The 16,036-nt window shown below is 31.2% G+C and overlaps 2 protein-coding genes across 2 annotated transcripts; both read right to left on the bottom strand.

Moving 5' to 3' along the window:
* Positions 1-694: 694 nt before the first annotated feature.
* LOC145619023 (fructan 6-exohydrolase-like) lies at positions 695-5,997 on the bottom strand. Its single transcript, XM_081673626.1, has 7 exons — positions 5,838-5,997; positions 5,209-5,217; positions 2,010-2,872; positions 1,771-1,929; positions 1,388-1,629; positions 1,175-1,265; positions 695-1,086 (listed from the first exon to the last, which is right to left on the bottom strand). The coding sequence occupies exons 1-7, from the start codon at positions 5,965-5,967 to the stop codon at positions 904-906; spliced, it is 1,677 nt and encodes a 558-aa protein (XP_081529752.1). The 5' UTR covers positions 5,968-5,997; the 3' UTR covers positions 695-903.
* Positions 5,998-9,139: 3,142 nt separating this feature from the next.
* On the bottom strand, positions 9,140-13,678 carry LOC145619031 (fructan 6-exohydrolase-like). The gene is made up of 7 exons (XM_081673633.1): positions 13,435-13,678; positions 13,203-13,211; positions 10,681-11,543; positions 10,419-10,577; positions 10,040-10,281; positions 9,824-9,914; positions 9,140-9,566 (listed from the first exon to the last, which is right to left on the bottom strand). The coding sequence occupies exons 1-7, from the start codon at positions 13,580-13,582 to the stop codon at positions 9,387-9,389; spliced, it is 1,692 nt and encodes a 563-aa protein (XP_081529759.1). The 5' UTR covers positions 13,583-13,678; the 3' UTR covers positions 9,140-9,386.
* Positions 13,679-16,036: the final 2,358 nt, after the last annotated feature.

Genomic DNA, 16,036 nt, shown 5'->3' on the forward strand with positions numbered 1-16,036 from the left:
AATAGTTGTTACTTGTTACATTAGCATTTTAATAAATAGTTTCTTTTGTGGAACATTTGTCAATGGAAAAGTGACGACCAAAATGATAATCAATTAAAATTTGATAAAATATGGGAGAATTATTAATGGATAAGTTTTTGTGATTCGTTAAACACCAATTATCTTTATAATATTTTATTCTTTAGCCAATTGCGTAAGGTTTAAATACAAATTATATGTCATATGACAGAATATAATCGTTTGTTATAGTACTTGTTTTACATATTTCTTTTGTATATACTACGTATATGAATTTTTGTACATTAGGAAGTTGGAATATTTTCCTCAGTTAGCTAACATTATGTGAGTAAATATTCAGTCAACTATTCTATCTCCTAGATACGGAGTATATATTATTCTCCTAGATAATATGTTAGGCTAACTACATATATGAATATGATGCTTTCTAATGGCTTTGTACATTGTACAGATTACTAATTAGTAATTACTAATCTCAGAAGGAATGAAGGGGATTGAGGGACGGTTCAACTAGAATATTTTACCTTTCATATAAATTTCCTTACAAGTTGGGGAGAATACTAGAGAAGAATTCAAAGATATTCTTATTGAATTGCATTTAGAACGGTTTTGACTTATTATCTATATTTTATAATAAATAGTATGTAACAATTAAATATATATTGTGAAAATAATCTATGAAACAAATCCAATAAAATCTCAAATATTTGGAATGAAATGATTAAAATATAAGATGAATCGTTTATATGTTGTGCTCCAATGGTTAGCAAGAGTATTTCTATTTCAACTTCTCCATTTGCAAGTCACTCACACAGTCACACATGTACGTATCTTAGCTTGAATGATCAAAAGAACATTATTCGAGTATTTGGGTAATTGAAAATGCTAAGCAATAATGTTAGCTTTCTTCATAGACCAAGCAGTCAAGGAAGTTATTCTAACACTTTCCGACCCATAATTGAAGGCATACAAATAGGCAGCGTGATGTATAGCCAAAGTTGGATACACCCTCGATGTAATAACATTCTTTCCGTTTCCTCCAAAGCTTTCTACTACAGAGTGATCAATCTGTCACCAACAACAAAAAAAATTACCTTAAAGGCACGAATGTAACAATTAGACCATCATAGATAAAAGCAAAATACGCTAGCTTTACCAAAATTCTCAAGGACAATCCTTCGTGGATAGGATCTACATCCATAAAAGTTCCATAAGTTGTTTTATCTGGAGTTGGATTCAAAGAAGACCTACAAAATTACAATAAATAAACAAATAATAATTAATCTTGAACCAATTATAGTGATTAAACCCTAAATATAACATCAATGCATATAAAGTTAACCAATAAATTTAATTAGTGGATAATCACCTGCTTTGATCACTACACATAAGGACCACAAATTTATTGTCATGGGCTTTGAAAATTCTGAAAAAGACAGCAGTATACTCTTCCAGGCCCTTTGAAGCCAAAGTCAGTAATCCGAATGGGCCAAGCCCACCACTAACCGAGGCCCCTTTTTGACTACAAAGCAATTGTGGGTCGGTCCAACTTGCATCAAATTTCTCAATATTCTTCAACTCATGAATTCCAAATGATATTTCTACGTCTGCCTACAAATATGAACACACAAAAATCAACCAAATATGTTATAAATGGCCTGGTCACTAAGAAATTAGCAAGCTATTTATTTTACTATTCAATTGAATGCGAATAATAATACATAGTATATGAAGTACGGAGTATATAATTACTTGAGCAGCAGTAACACCAGAAATTTCTACGAGTGCTCCTCCTTTAATCACTTGGGCAGGTTTACGGGTTGGTTTTCCTCTCAAAGCTTCAATTTCGGAAATTGGCCATTGGATCAACTGCTTCCCTTGTTTATCTAGCCAAATTCTTCTAGGAATTGTCTACATTAATACTTAAATTGAATTATTTTACGTAATCATACTATATAGAGAACAAAAAGAAGAAACCAAAATAAACTTACATGAATGCCGGACCATCCTTTTTTCATGTCATCTGCCACACTTGAGGACTCATTTGCCCACCCGAGTAAAATCCTCCTCTCAGTTGTGTCATCAAAAAATGTCTTAGACGCGTAATATTTACCATAATCATACCTTAAACTCGAATCGTTCATAAAACCAACATCGGGAACATAAGCATCCTTCTTAGGCTTATAAGTTCCAATCGTATATATATCATGCTTAGTATCATCTAAACTATTTTTAAGTACGTGCTTGACATGATGACCAATTATAGAAGTATCGACACCAGTTTTTTTACCATTTATATAAACTGGGAAAAAATCAGGACATTCCCACATACCACTAAGTTTATAAGAATAGAGTGGGCTTTTAGTTTGAACCCAATTAACAAAATCCTTACTTTTAAATAGTAAGGAGGTTCCGGTTGTCCCAGTCTTGCTTCCAACAAGCACTCTCCATATTCCATCCGATAGTATCCAAGCCGTTGTTGGGTCCCTAAATGAGCTGGCATTAATATTATTTTCAGGTGAAGGGAACATTACGGGGTTTTGGGCTACCAAAGCCCATTCTTTGAGATATGGGTCTGATAAATCTTTAGGGAAGGCCAAGTCTTGAACTTGTTCATATTTAGAGTTAAGCCCAGTGAAAAGCATTGCAGGTCTATTTCCTGGGAGTATTGTGGCTGACCCTGACCAACTTCCATTGATGTTGGCTTCCATTTGGGGTTCAATGGCTATAGGTTGTGGAGTCCAGTTCACTAGATCGGTCGATGTTGAGTGGGCCCATACTGGTGGAGCCCATACCACACCATCAGGGTTGTATTGGTAAAATAGATGATAAATTCCTTTGTATATCATTGGTCCTGTAAAAAAAAAAAAAAAAAAAAAAGGTTTAAGTTATATGGGAAAAAATATACTAGTAAATGATTTTAAACTATATATATTCTTTAGTCCCATACAAATCTAGATATCTAGTCTTTACTTGATAAATGGTTTTACTTTTATCTACGAGTAGATATATAATTTTACAAAACCTTTTGCATGCACCCGATTTACAATAATTTTATTGTACATCGAACATTTTACGAAAAGTAACCCTTTTTTCTTATAAAAGTGACCCATATTTTCACAAAAGTGACCATTTTTTTCACAAAAGTGACTTTTTTTTTTACAAAAGTAACCCCTTTTTTTTTTATATAAAAGTGACCTATATTTTCACAAAAGTTACCTTTTTTTACACAAAAGTGACCTTTTTTTTTTCACAAAAGTGACCTTTCTTTTCCACAAAAACAGAGTATCAAAATCAAAAAGTTATCCTTTTCTTCTACAATTAGCAATTATTTTCCTCCATTTTCTCTCTCCTTTAATGGTGAAATCAATTATAATCTGCCCTTACCACCTTCTTCCCAACAATACAATTCAATACAATTATCCTCCATCATAGGAGTATTCACTTTCCTCAAAATTCAACCATTTTTCTTCTACAATTAGCAACAATAGTACTTCTCCCTCTACTTTCCTCCATTTTCTCTCTCCTTCAATCCTTCAATGGCGAAATCGATGAAGCATGAGAACAACAACAACCCCTTCGACCTCCTCAACGAAGAACTCCTCTTCATAATCCTCGATCATCTCTCCATTGATGACCATCTCGCTGTTAAATCATTTTCTTTCTCCTCAAAATCATTTTTCTCGGTGATGAAGTTGCCCAGCCTAGCCCAGCCCGATTTACACTAATTTAGTGTAAACCGGGTGTTATTAAGAGTTTGTGATAATTTTAAGGTTTTTGGATATGGTATGATCCAAGTTTGTTTAAAATTAGTATATTGGATCAAATTATATTTGTATAAATATTTTTAAATGATTAATTATCTCATCAATATGTTGGAGAAATTATCATGGTTTTGATCCTTGCATAACTAGTAGGTCCAATCATATAGGTCTAAATTTTGTATTTTTGATTTTTTGGTCTTTGGTTTGGCCTAACTCGATCCAGTCCATTTTGGTTTTGGACAACAACCCTAGAGCTAGCTGATAAGAAATGAAAAATTAAGGAACAAGATTTATTTATTTATTTATTTTTCATTATATTTTATTAATATTTTTTTTAAGTAAGGCTGTAAGGACATATAAGAAAATTAAAACTTGAGCTTTATTATAGTACTAGTACAAATTCCGTGCGGTTTTACAAAAATTTATTACGAATTACAACGTTTAGTTATTACTACAGAAAAAATAACTTCATTATATACAATACATTATAACAATAAAATCAAGGTTAATACTCAATTACTCATGCGACTTTTAGTCCCACACTTTGATAGGCATATGAGTAATTTAACTAATTACTAGTTTCATTTTTAGTGAATGGTTGAGAATTTAATTTTTGTTTTTTTTAGTACTATTGTTATGATTATATTCGATGGGTATTTTTTTTTATCTAATATTCCTATAATATTAAGCAAAAAAAATACATAGTTATGTATAAATATATAATTTGAGTAATTATTAGGATTGCATATTTGTATTATATTTACAAAAGTATAGATTCTTACAACTTTATTTAAAAAATAAAATAAAATAAAATAAAATAAAATAATTTAAGTCTTATAGAAAATTTCCTAAAAAAAAGTCATATAGAAAATTACTACCCAATAAAAATGGTAAGAAAGATATGAAAATATATATATTGGTAGAATATATATGGAAGAAGTTTGATGTCAAATACATATAAAAGTTAACATTTGGCAAAGATGATAAAAATAATAAAATAAATAACATTTAGGCGGAAAAATTTTAAATTAGAAGATGGCCGTGTGTCATCTCAAAGTTTGCCTTTAGTATAAAGTTATAAATATTTCGTAACTAAGCTATTTTTGAAACTATGACAAATTTTCAAGACTTCGTGTATAGCTTCGTAGTATTTAAAAAAAAGAAAAAAGATGGATGAACTGATTGAACTCAATAAAGCTGAGTATTTATTTGTTGCATTAACCCAAATTATTCTTTAATTTTCATTTAATTATACACGTCTCATCATTCTTTCAATCATTCTATGGATGCAATACCAAAAATATACTAATTAACGTACTATATACTTCAACTAAATTAATTAAAAATAGTAATACTTGTATAAGTAAATTGGGCATATGTTAGAGTTGACTTTAGCTTGGGAAATATTTGAGAAAGAAACACTAACCATTGGGATCTTGAATATACAATTAGCGCCATCCACCATCACATAACCAAAGGTGAAAAGTTGCGTTAGATCAAGATTCAAGAGTAATAACAAACAAGAAGATTCACAAATATTGGCAAAAAATAAATAAGGTAACTTAGTAATATACATCACAAATTCACTGTGATAAACGATTGACGTCCATGCGACCATGCATATTCATACGATGCAAAGAAGCAAGGGTAGCTTACCCAACAACATAGAGATGAGACTCGAAATAGAGTCTAAATAACTAGGAATGTGTTAAATTCAACCCAATATTACGAGTAAATGATGGGGGATTAGATTTATTTAAGATGATGAGTTAATAAATTACATGCGAGATAGGTGATTGAGTTAATCTAGCCCAAGCCAGTATGTGTATAGTTGGTCACATGTTAAAGTCAATACAATAATAATTAGGAATTAACTGCATAATAAACTTGTACTCTGTATCATATTAACAAAGCATTTGTCTCATTAACTTAATCAACTTAATTAGCAATTAGCATCACACACTTATTAAAAAGGCATATAATGATCACAATACGAACTATATATATTAACATTTCAGGTTAAAAAAAAATATATATTGATGAATTAAAACGTACCATTAATCCAATTCTTAAGAGGTTGGAAATGGTAAGCGGTTCTATAAGGATCATCGGAATGAAGGGAGGCATGGAGTTCAACATCACCATAACCAAGGAAGAGAGAAATAAGCAACAAAATCGATTTCATGCTTATCACGATGATCGATTTTGAGCAATGTACATGTTTGAATAATATAGCTTAGGGTTACTTATAGTGTATATTAGAGGAAAGAGATGAGAAAAACTGGTCAATTAATTGTTTAAATTATGGATTTAGGGACCCATACACCTAACCAGAAAATCAAAATTGAAGTTGAACGTATCCTTTAACAACTAAATAAAAAAAAATGTAGAAGATGGACAGCTCTTAGCTTCCTACAAATTGCAAATTTTGGATTAATGATAATTGGTGAAAGGGAGAGGAGATTTGTTGATTAGAATAATGTAGCGAGTTACATGCATGCATGATTTTAAATTTGCCTTTGTCGGATGATTACTTCTTTAGATGATAAGCCAAACCCATGTACAACACACCACTAGCTATATACACATTCGTCAACGCAATTGATATTCAATCTCTCCATCTCTTAAAATATGAAATTAAATTTAGAAGAACTATTAGAGAAGGAAATATTGTTTATTGATAAACGGGTCTAGGGCACACCCATAATAACTGTCCACTTTACACGGCCAAGGAAGTTTCACCTCAAAACTATATGGCAATAAGGGGAGTAGCCCGTTAGCCTTATAAAGTGGACATAATTTTTTTTTATTTCTTTAATGTTTGATACACATCCCAATACAAATTTTCACTTATAAACTTAACCAATGTTGGACGATACACCACTCACATGTGGGTTTTTTCTCATGAACTCAACAGTTATCAAGATGTAAATCAGATTAGCGGTAAAGTATTAAAGTGAGTGACTACTTTGCTCTCTATGAGCATGACTCCACATAAAAAGGAATCAAATCTATTTTATAATTTAAGAGTCATTTAACCAAAACACTTCAAAACTCCAACTCTCTATTATCATGCACTGTTTTTTTCCTTTTTTTTAGCCTCCAAGTGACTTCTTCCATCCCTCCCTAAAAAATAACTTTCATATAACTTCCAATACTATTTATCCTAATAACAACATGCTAGTCCAAAAAACTACTTGCAAAAGAACAAAGCTACCCCCATAACAATGACAAATATTTTTAATAACCTAACTTGAATTCAACCCGACCCAAATTAAACCCGGCTTTAAATGACCAATTTACCGGCTTACAACGTGCACCAATTGCATTAACTTAAGCCTACCACGAACATTTATGACAACATATAATGATTATATATGATTACAAATGGCATTATATTACCCCGAGATGTATCCCTTTAATTATCGAGATTTTTCGACGCCGAGCCACGAAATCTCCAAAATTTCTCAAAAAGCGTGGATAAAACCTTCAATTTTGGAATTTTTTGTCTTTTTTTCGCCCATAAATAAAAATTTCCTAAATGTTAACCATGATCCCAAATACCCTCTGAGAATTAATTGGGTGGGTGGAACCATCCAATTTGCTTTTAAACGACCAATTTACCAGTTTACAACTTGCACCGATTTCATTAACTCAAGCCTACCATTCTACCACGAACATTTATAACAACATATAATGATCATATATAGTTCCAAACAGCATTTTATGACCCCCCATATGTATTCCTTAAAATATCAAGATTTTGCGACACCGGGCCCCAAAACCTCCAAAATTTCTAAAAAAAGTGTGGACATTAGCCTTTAATTTTGGAAATTTTTTACTTTTTTTTCGCCCGGAATAAAAATTTACCGAAGTGTTTATCATGACCCCTAATACCCTCCGGGAGTCCAATTGGGTAGGTGGAACCACCCAATTTGCCTTTAAACGGCCAATTTATCGGTTTACAACGGCCAATTTAATTAACCTGCACCGAACCCGACTTGAACTGAAATTTACCCAAACCTGTTTTAACCCATCAAAACCCGATTTAACCCGACTTGTTAATAACCTAACTTGAATTCAACCCGATCCCCGTTCCTAACCTGACCCGAATTTAACCCAACCTGTTACAAACCCGACCTGTAATCAATCTGACTTTTTATTGACCTGACCCAAATTAAACCCGACTTGTTATTGACCTAATCCGAATTTTACCAGACCTTTTCCTTACCCGACCCAAAAATTCAACCCGATCTGTTACTAACTCGACTCGAAATTGACACGACTTGTTATTGACCCGACCTAAATTCAACCCAAATTATTCCTGACACAATTTCAAATCACCTTAAATGCATTTAGACCACCTTATTATTGTTGATCAAAGCATTTTGTCTAGGGAGACCAAGTCAGTCTACGCCAGCAAAAGAAAGGAGCATCATCCTCATGTATGGTCAAAGGAGATAATTATCTTCCTAAATTATATACTTTAGTTCCCTAGTATATTGTCATATATATTATAGTCAAAGGAAATAATTATCTTGATAAAATGATAATTATCTATTTAATTTATAGTTAGTTAAAAACAAATATGACCTGATTTGGAAATGACCCGACTTGATTGTAACCTGCAAATTATTGACTTGAACATAACCCGGCTTGGAAATGACCTAACCTGATTATTATCTGCAAATTATTGACTTGAACCGAACCCGACTTGAACCTGAGAATGACCTGGCTTGAACCCGAGAATGACCCGACCTGATTATAACCCGCAAATTATTGACTTGAACCGAACCTGACTCAAACCCGAAAATGACCCGACCTGATTCTAACCCGCAAATTATTAACTTGAATCGAACCCGAGCTAGAATTGCCCTAACCCCGTATTAACCCGTGGAAACCCAACCTATTGTTCACCCGACTCGAATGTAACCCAACCTGTTATTAACCCGACCTAAACCCGACCCAAACCCGATAAGAAGTATGACCCAACGTGACTCGACTCGAGCATGACCCAACCCAAACCCGACCCGCATAGGCTATGGAATTAATCCGAATTGACCCGACCCACTCTTACCTGACCAAAACCTGACCCGTTTACCCGAATTCACAGCTCTACTTTTTATTATTACGTACAACTAAATATTTTTGGTCGTAATTGCACGTTTGTAATTAAATTATACGGTGTATATGAGTATCTATCTATTAAATTAATTAGGAGAAAAATCATAGGCCATTATTGATCTAAAATGTGCTTTTTTTTTTTTTTTTTTTTAAATCATAGGATCGGAAACTATATGAATTATTGAATTACTTGCTGTTGAACTCCATAAGACCAAAACAAAATAGAGCGTAAAAATATATAATATGCCGCAAGATGTTACTTATTAATTATAATTGTCAGTACTCCAAAGAAAAAGATAATCATACAGAAGTATATTGACATTTTCCTTTTACCGTGTGCATGTTTTTACTCTTCAATCAACAGTATAATTATGTAAACGAATACAAGAACAAGAAAAAAAAAAAAAAAAAATCAACATATGATCATCTAAAAATCCGGTAAAATTGATTTGTAAGTGAGCTAATTTAATTTAATTCGAGTTAAGCAATAGAAGCTTTCTTCATACTCCAAGCAGTTAGTCCAGTGATTTCAACATCTGATGTCCCTTTGTTGAACACATATAAATGAGCCTTTTCATTGATTGCCAATGTGGGATATACCCTTGATGTTATCACATTCTTTCCTTTTCCTCCGAAGCTCTCCACCACTGAGTGATCAATCTGTCACGCATAAAATCAACATACCAATTAAAACCTCGATATATAATTATGTATACTTACTATACATTTTAGATTTCCTTAGAACAATTTCTAAGATAATTGTTCTAACATCTTCCGAAAGCACATACTAAAGTGCACCTAACAATTTATCGATATAAAAAATAAATGTAGTCACTTTGTACATAATACATTTATCTTATACAAAGTACCATTAAGCAATTTAAAAAATTATAGAGCACATAAAAACTATTACTTACCAAAACTCTCAAAGACAAGCCTTCAAGAACAGGATTCACATCCACAAAAGTTCCATAAGTCGTTTTGTCGTTAGTTGGATTTAGAGAAGACCTACAAACATTATACAAAACAGTTAATTAATACACATCTAATCACACATATATCCCTTAACTTAAGATTATTATTAAATTTGATTGGTCAAACTACAGATTAGAGAGAATTAAAATGTATGTTACCTGCTTTGGTCACTGCACATAAGGACAACAAATTTATTGTCATAGGCTTTGAAAATTCTGAAGAAAACAGCCGTGTACTCTTGTAAGCCTTTGGATGCCAAAGTCATAAGCCCAAATGGTCCAAGCCCACCTTTGACTGAAGCCCCCTTTTTGCTACAAAGTAACTGTGGATCAGTCCAACTTGCATCAAACTTCTCCACGTGCTTCAAGTCCTTGATTTTGAATAACACTGCTACATCAGCCTGTCGATATGAGGTCACCAATGTTATCGTATAATAGTATACGTGACTATTAATTTTAAAATTACGATGATAGTAGGTATGTGACAATATTGGTAAAAAGATAGTAATTGATGATGAAGGTGTAGTCTTGTTTTTACCTGTGCTGCGGTGATGCCAGTGACTTCATTTAGTGATCCTCCTTTGATCAATTTGCCGTATAATTTGACAGGATTTTGTCTCAACTTTTCAATATTTGAAATTGGCCATTGAATCAACTGCTTCCCTGATTTGTCAAGCCAAATCCTTCTTGGAATTGTCTGCATTTTCAGATTGAAAATTGTATTAAATACCCAAATAAATATATTATACTACGTACATAATTTTAACATGTCAAAAATAAAATGGATAGAAAAATCTTACGTGGATCCCGGACCATCCCTTTTTAGTGTCATCTTCAACACTAGAAGACTCATTAGCCCAACCAAGCAAAATCCTCTCCTTCTTAGCATAGTCGAAAAATGTCTTAGACGCGTAATATTTCCCATAATCATACCTTAAACTCGACTCGTTCATGTAACCCACATCAGGGGTGTACGCATCCTTGGTAGTATTATAACCTCCAATTGTATAAACATCATGCTTACTTACATCCAAGCTAACTTTAAGCACGTGCTTAATGTTACGACCAATTATAGAAGTATCAACACCCATTGTGTTACCGTTAGCATAAACCGGGAAAAAATCAGGACATTCCCACATACCACTAAGTTTATAAGAATATAAAGGGTGTTTAGCTTGAACCCAATGAACAAAATCTTTGCTTCTAAATAATAAGGATAATCCACGCTGTCCTCGTTTGCTTCCGACGAGCACTCTCCATCTGCCATCTGGCAACATCCACGCAGTTGTGGGGTCCCTAAATGAGGTGGCATTAATTTGATTTTGTGGGGTAGGGAACATGACTGGATTTTGGGGTGCCAAAAACCATTGTTTAAGATAAGGGTCATTTATGTTTTTAGGGTAGGCTAAAACTTGGACTTGTTCATATTTTGGGTCAAGTCCAGTGAAGAGAATAGCTGGTTTATTTCCTGGGAGTATTGTGGCTGACCCTGACCAACTTCCATTAATATTGGAAGCCATTTCTGGCTCCATTGTTAATGGTTGTGGTGTCCAGTTTACTAGATCTGTTGATGTTGAGTGACCCCAAACGGGTGGACCCCATACTACACCATTCGGGTTGTACTGATAAAATAGGTGATATATGCCTTTGTATAACATCGGCCCTATAAAACAAAAAAAATACTATACATAAGAATTCTTTTTTCGAACATCTTAAAAAATATATACAAACATGGAGTAAATAAACCATAAAATTAGTTTTCCTATAATGTGCACCCTAATTATATTAATGTTGCAAATGATCCTTCTAATTAGTCCGAGCTGACTATTAATTTAATTGTTGAATAAGACCTTATACTCTCATCTCATTGTAACAATTAGTAAATTCTTACTCCGTATTAGTTAGCATGTATATGGTATACACATTGATTATTTTATACGGAGTAGCTTTCAGCTGTATGTGTGTCAGTGTGGTAAACTGGTAATGTACGAAAATATCCAGGAAAAAATAAAGTTAGTGAAATTGACAGTTTTAATGTAATTTATTAGTCTTTAATGTCAAACAAAGATTATAACAGAAACTATATGTAATGAAATCAAGAAGAAAATTTTGCCAACATATGTGGAAAAGTCTTTTTTTTTTTTTTTTTTTTTTTTTTTTTTTTTTTTTTTGACACAGTGGAAAAGTCAATAATACACAAATAAGTAAACATCTTTAATCAACTACTATAAATTAAATTAATTTAGCCAATAAATTAAACAAGTTTATCTTCTTTACGAAATTTCCTATCAAATAAGATATGGTTTTATAAATTAGAAGAAGAAGATTAAAAATGAAATTTGAAGTTTATTACTACCTCCGTTTTATATTTTTTACAACTTTTGCCAAAAATGGATGCTACACATGATTTGTAACAAATGTTTTATTTCCTTTTTAGGTTGTCATTTCTTCCTATTTCTCTTCTCGTCGCATACATACCTATTTTTCTCTCTCTATCTTACACTCACAAACGAATTTTTACCTAAAATTTCATGCACCCTTTCAAAGTTGCAAAAAACGTAAAATAGATGCAGTAGTAAAAGACATATTAGAAATTGATAATTTTTGTACGTAGTAATTGAAACACTAGGAAAACAGACAGAAAGTTGCTTTATAAAATGATACGATTGAATAATGAATGACCAAAATTAAGTCACAAGATCCAAAAAGGTCGCCACTTTGTGACAGCTTGTCAATGTAAAGGTTATACTCATGCGGTGGCTTTGTGAGTTCCATATTTATATATTCAAGAACTTTATTTAAGCAATATTGGTAGGTAGGCTTTATCGATTCCTACAATTTGGCATAATTGTAAACTTTACAAATCATAAAAAAAAAAAAAAAAGGTAATTTTTTCCAAACTACGTATTAAAATAGGTTTTAATCTTTTGGTGAGTTACCATAATATTAGCCTTAATCTTTTTGTGAGTTAACATGTTTTTAGTGATTCGTAGAAGATGTTACGAGTACAACTTAAGTGCTATGGTCGATGGGGTAGTTAATTCCTGTACTTTTTAATGTATTATCTGAAGTAATTTGCACTCAAAATGTTGCTTTAATATTTTTAGACAAAATTTTGAGATTTGATCCTGTAAATTAAAAAAAAAAAAAAAAAAAAATTAACCTATCACTCAATTTTTTAATATTTAAATAAGAGATTTATACAAAAGTAGAGAAGAATCTAAAGTGAACTAAAACTTTGTACTTGATCAAGTTTACATATAAGATGTTGACTTTATATTATGTACAAACAAAATAGAAGCACAAGGTTAGAAAAACTAACCATTCGGATCTGCAAATATACACAATAATCCATCCAGTTACGCATTCCACCAGCACATAGCAAACATGGAAAAATAAAAAAGATGTTAAGCTTTGATCATGAAAAAAACAAGCAATCAGCATTATATTCATCATCGCCTAAATATATACGGTACATATTTAATTAACTTGATTAATAATTAATGTTATTACAAAAAAAAAAAAAAAAAAAAAAAAAAAAAAAAAAAACCTACCATTGATCCAATTCTTGCGAGGTTGAAAATGGTAGGCGGTTCGATAAGGATCACCCGAAGGTGGAGATTGTGCGGCTGCACCATAGCCAAGGAAGAGGAGAGAAACAAGTAACAAAGTCACTTGTTTTGGTAGCTTATAGGAAGCCATGAGTAATGCTTGATATGAATAATATGAATTGAAGAATATTAAAACTTGGGAAGAAATAATATGGTTTTGAGTTATATTATATGGTTTGGACCATATGTTATTATGCTTGCATGTATATACGTTTGGGTATATATATATAGGGAAATTGTGGATTGGTTTATTAGGATGAAATAAAAAGTCAAACCTAAATATGGTGGGACCCTCACGAAGGATTTATGGGTTAATAATGTATTAGAGATGAAACATCAATGCAAGTGGATAGAGATGTAGCTAATTAAGGATTTGTATGTTAATTAATACAATTATAATTATTAATTAAATAGGTTAATTGAAGTGTAAATTATGTCTATGCTAGTATTTTTTTTTTTAATTTTCAAGTGGGAAATAAACAATTAGTCAATGGTCAAAGTTTATATTTCGGTTTCTCAATACCTCATGCATGGTTGATGGTTGTTGGCTATGCTAATTTTGAATATCAAAGAAATAAGATATGGTACTAATTATATTGGTGTATAATTACGGCTTTGAAAAGTAGTAGTCCAAATTGTAGTAAACGAACACATGCAAGTATTGGATTATATTCTAGCTAATATGAGAGCTAAGTGAGGCCTTGGGTTTTCAAAATTGAAACATAAAAGGAGAGTACGTTTAAGATAAAGATTGGATATAATTTATTTGTTCTATCAAAAAAAAAAAAAAATTAATAATAATCATCATCGTTCACAAATTTGACTTTAATTTATAAGAGTAATCTACAATCTTCATTTATATGTATGAGTAACCTCAATTTTTCATAAGTGTAACCTCATGTTGTCCATAAAAGTAACCCAAATTCATATTACGAGTGAATTCAAGTAAGTTAGAAATAAGTAACTTCATTTATTCATTTGAGTAACCCTTATTCTTTTGTTTTGATAAATAAAAGAATAATTCCACTTATTTAAGAGAGAAACCCTTATTTCTCATTTAAGTAACCTACATACGCGTTAAGGTAACCCCATTTGCTCATCACCGTAACTCCCCTATTACTTAATTAATTGTCTTATATGTGATAATGTAAAGTGGTCACATCATGTGGCTAGCCACACATAAGACTTTGTATTGACTTTAACTTGATATCAAAATTCATACCGCGATTGATAATAAGAAGTCTTGATAATAAATAAAAAAAATAATGAATAAAAAAATTGAAACACATTATGAATGCACATAAAACAAATAAAACGACATTCATAATAACACACAAGTACAAGCAAGAAAAAATCTTTTAACATAACATTTGAGGCTATCAATATAATAACTTCATAGTTTTTTTTTTTTTTTTTTTTTTTTTTTTTAAACAACTTTCAACCACAAACCCTCAAAGCTCCAATAGTATTTAAATTCTGTGCACTTTTTTCCCCTTGTTTTTTCTAATAAAAAATTAAATCCCATTATATTTCACATAAATTCTTTTATAATCCTTAATAAATAAAAATAAAAAAAATAAAAAAAAAACTTCTAACTTTTTATCCTCAAAAACCATTAAATTTAAAACATTTTTTTTTACATTACTAATATTGTTCATATAATATACATATCCCATGCAAAATGGACACTCTAATAGTCTAATTCTAGTAATTTAAGAAGTTGATTGTTTCTTGTATTAATGAATTGTCCAACGGCTACAACGCGCTCCAGACGCCATGTTACTTCCCTTGGATACACTTATTACAATAAATTGTACAGTAGTTCGTTCCTATACTTTAGATCTTGGAGTAAAGAACATACTTAGATTTTGGGTTTTCCCACTGCCCACTGTACTACTTTACGTAAGATTATTTTTTCTAATTATAATATTTATATGAAATCTAAATTACTAATTAAATATACATCCATGTCATTAGGCGTACCACTCTCGCTCCAAGTACATATGGTACTGATATTTGTCTTGTGTGTACATGAATTTTATTACAAACCAAAAAAAAAAAAAAGAGAGAGATGGAATTTTCAATTTGGTAACCCCAATTATATCAATATATATATATATATATATATATATATATATATATATATATATATATATATATATATATATATATATATATATATATATATATATATATATATACACACGAAGTATAAGATTATAAGGTGAGTGACGTTGATTCATTGTTAAATACGCAACTCAATTAGCCTCACAAAAAAATAAGTCTAATTTTAAATAATAATACATAGTTGAAAGTTGATGAATTTCACCGACCAAAATTGTAGTTTATTCCACGGGAAAGAGGTTTTTCCATATACTAATATATTTGACAGAAAAAAAGGATTTTACTCATTATTGCTCATTACTGTATAATTTTGTATGAAAGATATTTTGCCTTTTTTTCTTTTTGAGAAGCAAGTTGTTGACATGTAATAACAATACAATAAAATATACTGTTATTAGTGTTATATCAATCCTGTATATAT

The sequence above is a fragment of the Chenopodium album genome, chromosome 3 (assembly GCF_948465745.1).
Source record: "Chenopodium album chromosome 3, dcCheAlbu1.1, whole genome shotgun sequence".
Taxonomy (NCBI): Eukaryota; Viridiplantae; Streptophyta; class Magnoliopsida; order Caryophyllales; family Amaranthaceae; genus Chenopodium; species Chenopodium album.

Bases quoted from the DNA above. Each gene is read 5' to 3' on its own strand.
- LOC145619023 (XM_081673626.1), bottom strand. From the start codon at position 5,967: ATGAAATCGATTTTGTTGCTTATTTCTCTCTTCCTTGGTTATGGTGAT. The intron at 1,930-2,009 runs GTAAGTTTATTT...GTATTAATGTAG, and splicing joins AAGGATGGTCCGGCATTCAT to ACAATTCCTAGAAGAATTTG. The intron at 1,630-1,770 runs GTAATTATATAC...TCATATTTGTAG, and splicing joins CTGGTGTTACTGCTGCTCAA to GCAGACGTAGAAATATCATT.
- LOC145619031 (XM_081673633.1), bottom strand. From the start codon at position 13,582: ATGGCTTCCTATAAGCTACCAAAACAAGTGACTTTGTTACTTGTTTCT. The intron at 10,282-10,418 runs GTAAAAACAAGA...TCATATCGACAG, and splicing joins CTGGCATCACCGCAGCACAG to GCTGATGTAGCAGTGTTATT. The intron at 9,915-10,039 runs GTAACATACATT...TAATGTTTGTAG, and splicing joins ATGTGCAGTGACCAAAGCAG to GTCTTCTCTAAATCCAACTA.